General features: G+C 41.6%; 1 protein-coding gene across 4 annotated transcripts in view; it reads left to right on the top strand.

Moving 5' to 3' along the window:
• Positions 1-12349, top strand: part of LOC110531231 (membrane-associated guanylate kinase, WW and PDZ domain-containing protein 3) — a 259379-nt gene extending 247030 nt beyond the window's left edge. For 2 of the 4 annotated variants that reach the window (XM_090185057.1, XM_036988577.2), the window contains exons 17-24: positions 12-218; positions 991-1176; positions 1408-1504; positions 5300-5375; positions 5557-5694; positions 5960-6098; positions 6544-6639; positions 7773-12349. In XM_090185057.1, coding sequence (XP_090041183.1) covers positions 12-218; positions 991-1176; positions 1408-1504; positions 5300-5375; positions 5557-5694; positions 5960-6098; positions 6544-6599 — 899 coding nt within the window. In that variant the 3' untranslated portion in view covers positions 6600-6639; positions 7773-12349. The remainder of the gene's footprint in view (positions 1-11; positions 219-990; positions 1177-1407; positions 1505-5299; positions 5376-5556; positions 5695-5959; positions 6099-6543; positions 6640-7772) is intronic. The other 2 variants (XM_036988576.2, XM_090185056.1) reach the window with 1 other exon arrangement.
• Positions 12350-13638: the final 1289 nt, after the last annotated feature.

The following is a 13638-nucleotide window of genomic DNA, read 5'->3' as shown; positions in this document are numbered from 1 at the left end:
TGTGTGATCAGAGGGCAGTGGAGAGGAGGATGGTGGTAGTGGTCAGCAGCAGGTGGCTCCAGCCCTGGTCAATGGCTCCCCCAAGCTGCCCCGCATCCAGGTCCCTACAGCCAGCTCCCCCCACCAAGCAGAATGCTACGACGTCACCCTGCAACGCAAAGACAACGAAGGCTTCGGCTTCGTCATCCTTACCTCCAAGAACAAGCCTCCTCCCGGAGGTGAGATATATTCCAACTCTACTCCAACTCTGTATGGAGGATGCTGTTTGGCAATTTAGAGACAGTTCCCTCCAATACAAAACATAACCTCCATGCTTGTATTCCACTCAATCACAATGTAGACTATTTTCAATGCCTCTTATTTCAAGTAGATTCAAGTAGAGAAAATAGCTTTGTTTTTGCATAATTGGTCTTTCCAAGCTGTTTAATCTCTGCTCATTACTGATTGGGTAACACACAGAGCACGGTATTGACCCACGCAGCATGCCATATCTCTCTCTTTCTGTCACTCCTTTTGTCTCTCCCTGTCTTTCTGTCTATCAGTACTTGAGTTTGTGTGTACACTGAACTAATGGTACAGACAGGAGGCATGGAGTAGTGAGGTTCACTATACGTAAAGAACATGAAGTACTTCCTATGAGGGAGATGACAAAGGACAATATTAAGACTCTTTCAAATTGTGTTTGGTTGAAATTGTCAAAAATTAGAATTATAGCTTTATTTAGCTTATTGAATACTTGTTTTTTTAATAATTATTATTTTTACCTTTAGGCAAGTCGGTTAAGAACAAATTCTTATTTTACAATGACGGCCTACCCTGACCAAACCTCCCCTAACCTTGACAACACTGGGCCAATACTGCTTTGATACAATGAATAACCAGTTTGGTACAATGAAAAACCATAACTGCTTTACAAGTACCATCTGCAGTAGTACCTGACAGAGCGGAGCTAAATGGTCCTGTCGTCTCGTTCACTCTCTGATGCTTCAGTTATCCCTCACAAGATTGGTCGCATCATCGAGGGCAGCCCCACAGACCGTAGCGGTCAGCTGAAGGTGGGCGACCATATCTCAGCGGTCAACTCCCAGTCCATCATGGAACTGTCCCACAACGACATCGTCCAACTCATCAAGGAGGCCGGCAACACTGTCACCCTCACTGTGGTGCCAGAGGATGGTGAGACCTTCCACAGACACACTCTGGGAAATGGAGCCCTACTTGATATGGGATTCTGTAGTATTGTTTTAATGTTTACTGTGTAATGGGGAACTACTACATTTGTTAGTCTTGCATTTTCAGTTTTTCTTATTTTGATATTGCTAGATAAAGTGAAAAAGGAAAGGTTGGAGAGGATGAAATGTTAGTTTGCATGACATTCCATACTGAAAGTCTTCTGTGTTCTTTTAGAGAATAGTGGCCCTGCATCTGAAACCAGTTCAGCCAAGCAGAGCCCTGCAGCACAGCACAGAGCTATGGGCCAGCAGCCTGCCAGCCACACTGACAGGTACAGGAGCGGACACACACACACACACACACACACACACACACACACACAGCGCTACATGGCCCATCCTGAAGAGAAGGGGATGGAAGAGAAGGATTAACAGTGGATGGTGTGGCTGCACTCAGTATTAGATCTTCCTGTTTAAACCAGATTACCTGTGTTGGACTTTTAATCCATTACTACAGCACCTATAATTCCCCTCTCATTTCCTAACCCTCTCGCTCTGCTCTGCTCACCGTGTGGTTTCACCCTGGATCTTTCCTCATTTCCCCTTTCCCACTTTTCTCTCTTCTCAAGTAAATACCTTCCTCCTTCTCATGCATCTCTAACACATGCCAGGGTGAGGTAGGTCTCTGTAAATAAAGGGAGAGAGAGAGTAAGGCTGTCTGCTTAGCAGTCTTAAGTATGTAAACTCTTCTGCTAAGAATACTCTTTAGATATCACTGGTTCTCTCTAGCATATTATATTATTATTATTATTATTATATCACTGGTTCTCTCTAGCATTTATTATTATTATTATATCGCTGGTTCTCTCTAGCATTTATTATTATTATTATTATATCACTGGTTCTCTCTAGCATTTATTATTATTATTATTATATAACTGGTTCTCTCTAGCATTTATTATTATTATTATTATATCACTGGTTCTCTCTAGCATTTATTATTATTATTATTATATAACTGGTTCTCTCTAGCATTTATTATTATTATTATTATATCACTGGTTCTCTCTAGCATTTATTATTATTATTATTATATCGCTGGTTCTCTCTAGCATTTATTATTATTATTATAATATCACTGGTTCTCTCTAGCATAATATTATTATTATTATTATTATTATTATTATATCACTGGATCTCTCTAGCATTTATTATTATTGTTATTATTATATCACTTGTTCTCTCTAGCATTTATTATTATTATTATAATATCACTGGTTCTCTCTAGCATAATATTATTATTATTATTATTATTATTATTATATCACTGGTTCTCTCTAGCATTTATTATTATTGTTATTATTATATCACTTGTTCTCTCTAGCATGTATTATTATTACTTTAATATCACTGGTTCTCTCTAGCATATTTCAATATTATTATATCACTGGTTCTCTCTAGCATTTATTATTATTATTATTATTGTTATTATTATATCACTGGTTCTCTCTAGCATATATTATTATTACTTGAATATCACTGGTTCTCTCTAGCATATATTAATATTATTAGTAGTATATCAAATCAAATCAAATGTATTTATATAGCCCTTCGTACATCAGCTGATGTCTCAAAGTGCTGTACAGAAACCCAGCCTAAAACCCCAAACAGCAAGCAATGCAGGTGTAGAAGCACGGTGGCTAGGAAAAACTCCCTAGAAAGGCCAAAACCTAGGAAGAAACCTAGAGAGGAACCAGACTATGTGGGGTGGCCAGTCCTCTTCTGGCTGTGCCGGGTGGAGATTATAACAGAACATGGCCAAGATGTTCAAATGTTCATAAATGACCAGCATGGTCAAATAATAATAATCACAGGCAGAACAGTTGAAACTAGAGCAGCAGCACAGCCAGGTGGACTGGGGACAGCAAGGAGTCATCATGTCAGGTAGTCCTGAGGCATGGCCCTAGGGCTCAGGTCCTCAGAGAGAGAAAGAGAGAGAGAAAGAAAGAAAGAGAGAGAGAGTTAGCGAGAGCATACTTAAATTGACACAGGACACCGGATAGGACAGGAGAAGTACTCCAGATATAACAAACTGACCCTAGCCCCCCGACACATAAACTACTGCAGCATAAATACTGGAGGCTGAGACAGGAGGGGTCAGGAGACACTGTGGCCCCATCCGATGACACCCCCGGACAGGGCCAAACAGGAAGGATATAACCCCACCCACTTTGCCAGAGCACAGCCCCCACACCACTAGAGGGATATCTTCAACCACCAACTTACCATCCTGAAACAAGGCTGAGTATAGCCCACAAAGATCTCCGCCACGGCTCAACCCAAGGGGGGGCGCCAACCCAGACAGGAAGATCACATCACTGACTCAACCCACTCAAGTGACGCACTCCTCCTAGGGATGGTATGAAAGAGCCCTAGTAAGCCAGTGACTCAGCCCCTGTAATAGGGTTAGAGGCAGAGAATCACAGTGGAAAGAGGGGAACCGGCCAGGCAGAGACAGCAAGGGCGGTTCGTTGCTCCAGAGCCTTTCCGTTCACCTTCACACTCCTGGGCCAGACTACACTCAATCATATGACCCACTGAAGAGATGAGTCTTCAGTAAAGATTTAAAGGTTGAGACCGAGTTTGCGTCTCTCACATGGGTAGGCAGACCATTCCATAAAAATGGAGCTCTATAGGAGAAAGCCCTGCCTCCAGCTGTTTGCTTAGAAATTCTAGGGACAATTAGGAGGCCTGCGTCTTGTGACCGTAGCGTACGTGTAGGTATGTACGGCAGGACCAAATCAGAGATATAGGTAGGAGCAAGTCCATGTAATGCTTTGTAGGTTAGCAGTAAACCTTGAAATCAGCCCTTGCTTTGACAGGAAGCCAGTGTAGGGAGGCTAGCACTGGAGTAATATGATCAAATTTTTGGGTTCTAGTCAGGATTCTAGCAGCCGTATTTAGCACTAACTGAAGTTTATTTAGTGCTTTATCAGGGTAGCCGGAAATTAGAGCATTGCAGTAGTCTAACCTAGAAGTGACAAAAGCATGGATACATTTTTCTGCATCATTTTTGGACAGAAAGTTTCTGATTTTTGCAATGTTACGTAGATGGAAAAAAGCTGTCCTTGAAACAGTCTTGATATGTTCTCTAGCATATATTATTATTATTATATCACTGGTTCTCTCTAGCATATATTATTATTATTATTATATCACTGGTTCTCTCTAGCATTTATTAGTATTATTAAATCACTGGTTCTCCCTAGCATTTATTATTATTATTATATCACTGGTTCTCTCTAGCATATATTATTATTATTATTATATCACTGGTTCTCTCTAGCATATATTATTATTATTATTATATCACTGGTTCTCTCTAGCATATATTATTATTATTATTATATCACTGGTTCTCTCTAGCATTTATTATTATTATTATAATATCACTGGTTCTCTCTAGCATATATTATTATTATTATTATTATTATTATATCACTGGTTCTCTTTAGCATTTATAATAATTATTATTATATCACTGGTTCTCTTTAGCATTTATAATAATTATTATTATGTCACTGGTTCTCTCTAGCATATGTTAGTATTATTATATCACTGGTTCTCTCTACCATTTATTATTATATCACTGGTTCTCTTTAGCATTTATAATAATTATTATTATATCACTAGTTCTGTCTAGCATTTATAATAATAATTATTATATCTCTAGTTCTCTCTAGCATTTATTATTATTATTATATCACTGGTTCTCTCTAGCATTTATTATTATTATTATTATTATTATTATTATATCACTGGTTCTCTCTAGCATATATTATTATTATATCACTGGTTCTCTCTAGCATATATTATTATTATCAACTCTGACGAAAGATTGTAATGAGATTGAAGTCTGCTACAAGGAGCGGTTACTTTAGTTTACAGAACAAGCAGCTTGTCTCTTCAGAAGAATTATAGCATATACAATTTACCTCACACTGTATAAGCATACTGAAGGAAAGAGACACCAAACGCTACAAACCCTGTGAAGGTGGAAACCTTTCTGGGAAAAAAAAGCTTTCACAGTACACTGACACTTTGATGTTTTGTATGTGACTGTTTAGGAATGGAGACGCCCTGGAGTATAAGTCCCTTCCACCCACCGAGATGGGACAACTCATCACCTCAGACCCCAAGCAGGTGAGGCTATGGAGGGAAAAGGTCAAACACTGTGTGTTTATTGTTGTGTATTCCTAGCCATGTGAATCAATATTGGGTAACTGAATATTATAAAGCATTAAACATCTATTACAATATGACATTACAGCTACATGTTAGCTGAATAACTGATGTATAGAGATGTATATTTTCTCTGTATCAGGGTGGTTTCCATGTGGAGCTGAAGCGAGGCCAGCGGGGGTTTGGCTTCAGTCTGCGGGGAGGGAAGGAGTACAACATGGGCCTGTTCATATTGAGACTGGCGGAGGAGGGCCCTGCACTGAAGGACGGTAGGATACACGTGAGTCTAACTGGGCCAGTCCGTCACCAATCCAGGGCATTAATACCTGCTCTCATAGATGGTGGCTACATGTGTTCTCTCTATGAGAATGGGCACACATACAGTACATGTCTGTTGAATGGTGTCTAGGGGAGAAAGACGATTTTGCTGTGTTTAATGACATTGGGAGATTTCAAGGATTCAAGTGGTTGTAGTATTAGCATTAGCTTCATACTGAGTAAATACTGTGGCTATTAGTACTGAAACATCATGTGTGTTACCACAGGTAGGAGATCAGATTGTGGCGATCAACGGTGAGCCCACCCAGGGCATCACACACACCCGGGCCATCGAGCTGATCCAGGCTGGGGGCACCAAGGTCCTGCTGCTCCTCAGACCTGGCCTGGGCCGGATCCCCGACCCCAGTGAGAAACCACAGTCTCAACCACATACTCTACTCAAACACACATAAAAGAGTGACCATGTTCTCAACCAGAGAATGTGGACTCATCAACATGTAACCTACTCAGACACTGTCTCTACTGCTTGCAATACACATATGGATAGAAGACTGACCATGGACTGAACCATAGAATTAGAATGTGTCCATTCTAGTTGTTCTACTTCTATGGACTCAACACATTCTACTCAAACACTGTTGTTAAACTTTCAACACACACAATATATAACCCAGTCTATACAGTACATAGAAATGACCATACCTCCCTTTTGTGCATGTGAAAGCTTTTGCAATCCTCTCGCTTTACCATGGTTTGTCTCTCTAGCTTTATACCTCTCTATCTATCTGGCTCTACCTCTCTCTGTCTAGCTGTCCTGGCACTGTTCTCTCTCTCTTCTTCCTCCCTGTAGGTGTGAACTCTTCTTCCTCCACCCTGTGCTTCTACATGAAACCAGAGAGTCACTAGCAGCCTCACTGCTTTTCTTGGTCTGTCCTTAATAACCTTGGTAAACCACCTCGTACTCTTCGCTCTTCCTCTTTGCCTCTGTTCTCTCTGTTTCAAAGTGCTACACCTCCTTTTAGAATCAGCTTCTGTTTATATCTCCTCCTTGCTCCCGTTAGTCATAACTGGACATCTCCTCCCATAACAGTCCTACGCTCAGACAAGGTCTCGCCCAATGAGAGCTACACTGATTGTAACCAGTAGGCGGTCTGAACGGGGACAGTGACTCCAGTTGAACATGTTTACTAACGAAGGCCCCAATTCAATCAATGACAGATAAAGGAAATTGCACTACAGGTTAAGTGTTTATGTTGTACTAATAGTGTTAACCACAAAAAGACCCCACAAGTTGTTCTTCTCGAGTACAAAACCAAACCTTTCTTTGAAATACATTCTGAGTGAAACTGTAGTTTTCCTTTATCTGCAATTGATTGAATTGGGGCCTGAGACCCACGCTGGATCACGATGTGGCTCTAGAGCCACTGAGTTGTTATTACAGAACACAAACACTCCACTGCCGCTGAACACACACAACATCACAATGATCGAGACCAGGAGAAAGTCGTTAACTAGATATTGATCAGTGAGATGTTCAAATGATGTATGTGCGTTCACCGGCATCAACTTTCTCCTGTCCTGATTTTAAGAAGAATGGATTTCTATGACTTGTTTCTCATAGAAATCGAAACCCCATTTCAACTCCACTAAGTCCATCTCACTTTCTGGTTCTCCGCTACACATCTTTGCTCTTTCAATCACGCCAGCGCTCTACTCTTATCAGCTCTTGAGGGAAATTCAAACGTCAGCTGTGCGGTGGTGTAGAAAAGCTTACACCTACCTCCCTTTGATGGCACTGATACATAGCTCAGATTCATATTGTCTGTGTGACTTAAAGCTCCTATTTGAAAGGTTATAATGGAAAGATTAATTTTGTTGGTGGATTATTGAATGTGCACTTATTTTAGATTTCAAGATGCTTCGCCACCTTCACATATTGAATATACAAGATATCCCTTTAATATAACTACAGTCGCCAATCTGCTTCAGTATCACAATCTTTATTGTTATTTCTTTCTCAGCTAATTGGAGGTGGAACCAATGTCTCACTCACTATGACTCTCAATGCCTTTATTCCAGGTATGAAGGAGAAAGTGAACAATTCACCCTCAAGCTTTCCTAGACTCTCTGCATCCAACCAGCAGTCATCCCCCACCTCTCCATCCTCAATCTCCCTGTCCACCTCCGAGCTGTCCCGCCCCTCCTCCGCCAACAACTCTGCCCCCGAGGAGCCCTCTGACTGGGATACGTCTGCTGCAGCTGCACCCTCCCCCTCCAGGCTGCTGGGGCCCAACAAGGCCAGAGGGCAGCAGCCTCACCACCATAGCCAGAGGAGAGCCAACAGCCCCAACAACAACACCCTCCCCAAGAAAAGTGATTCCATCACCTCCCACAGCGACAAGCATGCTAACCCCAAGAGATCCACCGAAGTCCAGGCTGAAACCAAGGAACGCTCCCAGAGCCCCAGGAAGACCGACAGAGTAGACCGAGACAACAAGGCAGGGAGTGCTGAACACAAGAATGGCTCAGTGGAGGGAGACCTGAGCAGCGAGAGGAAGGCCCATGGCCAGAGAGAGGGCCGGAAGGGTCAAGAGTGCCGCTCTTCCAGCCCCAGGAAGATGACCTCAAAGAGGGATCCGGAGGCAGCAGTCTCCAGGCAGCCCTCGAAGGGCCAGGAGGGTCAGAGGCACTCTAGGGGACAGCATCCCATCTCCAACCCTGCCCCTGGTAAGGGCACTCAGGGGAGAGAAAGGAGACACAAGGAGGAGGACCCCTCTCACAGACAAGAGAGGGAGACGAGAACCAGCGAGCGCCACAGGAAGGACACATGGGTGGAGCGAGAGGCAGAGCCTCATAGATCCCAGACACAGAAGGAGAAGACAGGGCCGGACTCAGAAGGCCTGAATCGGAGAGAGAGGAGTCAGAGAGAGGGCAAACACAGAGAGGCAGCGGAGGAAGAGAATCAGAGGGACACCAGGGATAGCACCAGTAGTGCTGCTAGCCAGGACTCCACATGCAACAGGAACCCCAGCAGCAAGAAGCAGGCCACTATCACCCCAGGGCCTTGGAAGGTCCCTAGTTCAGCCAAAATCCACTCTCATGTGGAGGGAAACTGATGGATCGTAGACTGACTAACCTGTCCAATACAGATACATACACAGCTTCTACAGTTCTGCTCATTTGCAGCATGATGACATTTAGAATGGACCAATGAGGATTGAGAGGATTTAGGCTATTTTGCGTCACTGTGTTACTCCATATCATCACATTGCCTCTTATTGCATATCAGTGCTTCTTTTCACAGTTTGCTTCAGCCAACCTTCCTACAGGCTGTTTTAATGTCCAGAGTTCAGTCAGTTTGTGGCTCTGCAGATGTTGATCTGGAGGATGTGAAGTCCAATCTGTTTTGTGCCAATCAGACTCCAACCTGCTGGGAGGAAGTTGGTCCATGTCATGTGATGTATCGTCCTTTCTGTGATGTGAAACTCTTTTGTGGTTGAATGAAAGGAGATGCTTCCTCTCTGATGCTGGCTTTGATGAAGGATGTTGTTGTTTGTCACTACTGTATGAAGGTTTTAAAGACAGACTCTTATCCAGGCAATCACTCAGCATTTTCTGTTCCTGGTGGCTGGTGGGATTGCTCCACTGCTATGTACCTGATGGATGTATAAAGAGGTAAGGGTGATTTCTCCTCAAGTCACTGGGAGATCAGGGGGGTTTGGGTTTTCAATCATTTTCTGTCCATATCTAGAAATCCAGTCCAGACATGTTAACTGGTGTGTAGGCTACATGCTCTGTGCAGACTCGGAATCACTGTTGTCATCAGCTTTGCAGTGGATTTTAGATCATTACGGAAAAGCTTTATATGCATATCTATGTGAAGACCAGACACTTGTGGTTAGGTATATTGTTTACTACTAAACACGTGTGTTTATTATGAAGCATATTGTAATTTATTGAGATTAAATGACAAAGAATAAGTATATATGTGTCCATACTGAGCCATTCCATATTTTGATGTACTGACCACAGGAGGTTGGTGGCACCTTAATTGGGGAGAACGGGCTCATGGTAATGACTGGAGCGGTATCAGTGGAATGGTATCAAATACATCAAACGCTTTCCAGGTGTTTGATGTCATTCCATTTACTCCGTTCCGGACATTATTATGAGCCGTTCTAGTGTGTAGAGACATCACCACTGAAAATGTTAATTTGCTTTATTGCAGGAGAACATTCCTATCCTCAAACTTGTAGTGTATTTGAGGTTTAAAAGACTTCTGACACTTTCAAATAATTTCAGTCTTGATTTTCCCTTACGAAAAATGTATCAACCCCTACAAAAGTGAACATGAATCGTAATCCACATAATAATTCACATTTCCTGTTCTTGCAGGATTATTTTCCTACTGTAGCAAACTGGCTCAAGTTAAGATCTTACATCTGTACTTCAATTTTTGCTCATCATTACTGTGTTTTAGTGTACATTACAATTCACGTCACTGTAACAATAACTGTGCCCCCATGTTGGATGAGCCATGTCAATCACGTATGATAATTCTATCCCATATTAGTCTATGATCCGTATACATTGTATTTCTATCCATTCACAGCCCTTTCACATCCTTAATCGGTAATGTTGTTTATTGTAAGCAGCCATTTTAGATCCTCTGGTAAAATGTGTATACTACAAGCTGACAGGTGTGTATTTTAGACAGTGTTGTAGCTTTGACTGTACGTTATCTAATATGTGTATTATTTAGCCAGGTGTTTTCTAATCTAAATGTGGGGGTAAATTAGCTGTATTGGCAGATTGAGGTTAAAAAGTGAGACCTTTGCATTTTTATGACACCACAATTGTTCTTATTCCAACATGCACATCAAAATGTGCTTTTAATTTTACAGCAGTCCAAGATGTTAATATTAAATACATCTAAAAACTACAGTAATACCAAACATATCCTGATATATTCTGGCACACATCAGACCAAGGTTTCCCAAACTCAGCCCTGGGTGCACATTTAGTTGTTTGCCCTCCCACTACACAGCTGATTGAAATAGCCAACTCATCATCAAGCTTTGATTATCTGAAATCTGCACCCAGGGCAGAGTTTGGAAAACTATGCTTTAGACCAGTGTTTCCCGAACAGTGATGCGCGGAACTCCCTAGGGGAGGGCTCCCGAGTGGCGCAGCAGTCTAAGGCACTGCATCTCAGTGCTAGAGGCATCACTACAGACCCTGGTTCAATTCCAGGCTGTATCACAACCGGTTATGATTGTGCGCCACCCTATGGGACTCCCAATTGGCCCAGCATTGTCCGATTTAGGGTTTGACCGGGGTAGGCCATCATTGTAAATAAGATTTTGTTCTTAACTGACTTGCCTAGTTAGGTAGGTTCAATAAATTTGAAAAAATGTAAAACTCAGTCCGGCTTTAAACTTAATCTTGAAAGTTGTAATAGTAGAATGCACGAGGTGCAATTTTGAAATTTACAGTTTCTCTTGTCATGTTAGTCATTGCATACAGAGTATAACTTGTCAGAGATGTCCAGATTAACTAATCCATGTCAGCTACCGTTTTTTTATTACGTTTTTTAGCCCATAGATATTGTTGTAATATTTGTGTCACTCAAATAACATTACACATGGCAAAATATATAGAATCGCAAGAAAATTAACTTTAAAACTGCAAAATGTTCTTTGCACCCTAAACATTTGTTTGTAGAATTGCAGGAAATAAGCTTTAAGCCTGAGCAATTCTCTCCACCAACAAGAGGGGTGTGAACAGTGCTTGTGCCCATAAAAATAGATGTGGCACGTGAATGCGCAAGCGGGGCACGGGATGTTCCCCCCAATGCTGGAAGGGGGCGCTGAGTGAAAAAGTTTGTGAAACCCTGCTTTAGACTATAGTGCCCTCTTCTGGAGGAACGAAAATAAAGGAACTCCATGCGACAATCCCTGAAATCTACATTTAAATGTTAGACATTTTAATCCAGAGCGATTTACAGGAGCAATTAGGGTTACGTGCCTTGCTCAAGGGCTCTTCGGACTATTTTTGACCCAGTCGGCTCAGGATTTGAACCAGCAACTGTTTTGGTTTCTGGCCCAACTGTCCTAACCGCTAGGCTACCTGCCGCCCCTAATCTGTGTCATGATTTTACAAAATGGCAGAAGTTTACACAATGATAACCTAGTCTGTTTGAGGGCATCGTTATGTGGCAGCTTTGGAAATGATCTGCCAAAACCTTACATTTGGGTGTGTCCAGCTTCAAGTCTTCTCTTTCAATCAACCTTTTAAATCTTGTGTTAAAGTCTTAGACAAGTTTAAGGATGATGATTTACTCTTCACCGTTACGTTTAGTTTCCCTTGTACCCCCCATCATTCATGTCATGTGTCTGTATATAATAATGTGGCCTTGCATTGCTTCAACAGAAAACAGCCTTTTGGTCTTTACATTCTGTGGTAGTTGTAAATGTTTATACATTGTACAGCACCTGTATAAATACATGCCTTCATTCAGGAAAAACAACTGTAAATCGCTCCATAATTTTTTTTAAGTAATTGAGAAGAAAATGATATAAAGTGGTGAGAGAAAATAATCTGGTCATGGCATTCTGTTCATGCACTGATAAATAAAGTTTTACTGAATAAACGTATTCCATTGTGTGAAGCCTACAGTCATTGGTGTAAAGGGGGTTTTATCGGAGAGGAAGAGGCAACGCAAGAGGGTTTACTCCGCCCAAAATCTGGAATGTTTTGAATGGTTTAACCCCTAACCCCTAGGTTTTGTATGGCTTAACTACTACCTAAATGTACGTGAGAAACACTCTTTTCACCCCACTTCGATTCCGAACTAAGTTACTTTTTCGTAACAGGTTAACATAGCAGGTTAGGAGATTTACGTTAATGTTAGGAAAAAGGTTAGGGTTAGTGAAAATCACTTTGTATCGTTTCACCTTGTAAGTGTTTCCCATATGTATACAGAAAAAAAATATAAACGCAACAATTTCAAAGATTTTACTGAGTTCAAAATAAGATCCGTTACAGTTCATATATGGAAATCAGTCAATTTAAATAAATTCATTAGGCCCTAATCTATGAATGTCACATGACTAGGAACACAGATATGCATCTGTTGGTCACAGATAACTTGTTTTTTAAAGTGGCGTGGATCATAAAACCAGTCCGTCCGTATCTGCTGTGACCACCATGTGCCTCATGCAGCACAACACATCTCCTTCGCATAGAGTTGATCAGGCTGAGTGTGGCCTGTTGAATGTTGTCCCACTTCTGTTCAATGCCTGTGCGAAATTGCTGGATATTGGAGGGAACTAAAACACCCTGTTGTACACGGCGATCCAGAGATTCCAAAACATGCTCAATGGGTGACATGTCTGGTGAGTATGCAGGCCATGGAAGAACTGGGACATTTTCAGGAATTGTGTAGAGATCCTTTCGACATGGGACCGTGCATTATCATGCTGAAACGAGGTGATGGCGGCGGATGAATGGCACGACAATGGGCCTCAGGATCTCGTCACGGTATCTCTGTTCACGTTTTAAATAGATGGGATAGTTTGTCAGAACTGATTTTTACGTAGCAGTTTTGGAGAATTTACGGAGCACTTTAGGAGTATTAGGTTAAGGTTTGAAAAGGATTAGGTAAATGCAACAAAAAAACTTCAATTTGACATAAGATGTATCCCATCTAGCCGTGACCAATTGTTAGGGCGAAGACAACTATCGTCATTATATCCACAATCTCTGGTTCCATCATTTTTCAAAAATAAATTCACTCTGTATCTATAATTATAAACTGGGTGGTTCAAGCCCTAAATGCTGATTGGCTGACAGCCGTGGTATATCAGACCTTATATCACGGGTATGCCAACTTTTATTTTTACTGCTCTAATTACATTGGTAACCAGTTTACATTGGTAACCAA

This window comes from Oncorhynchus mykiss, chromosome 9, assembly GCF_057628025.1.
Source record: "Oncorhynchus mykiss isolate SJ-2025 chromosome 9, ASM5762802v1, whole genome shotgun sequence".
NCBI classification, from domain to species: Eukaryota; Metazoa; Chordata; class Actinopteri; order Salmoniformes; family Salmonidae; genus Oncorhynchus; species Oncorhynchus mykiss.
The sequence above is the reverse complement of the archived record's forward strand: the minus strand, read 5'-3'. Positions and strand labels throughout refer to the sequence as shown.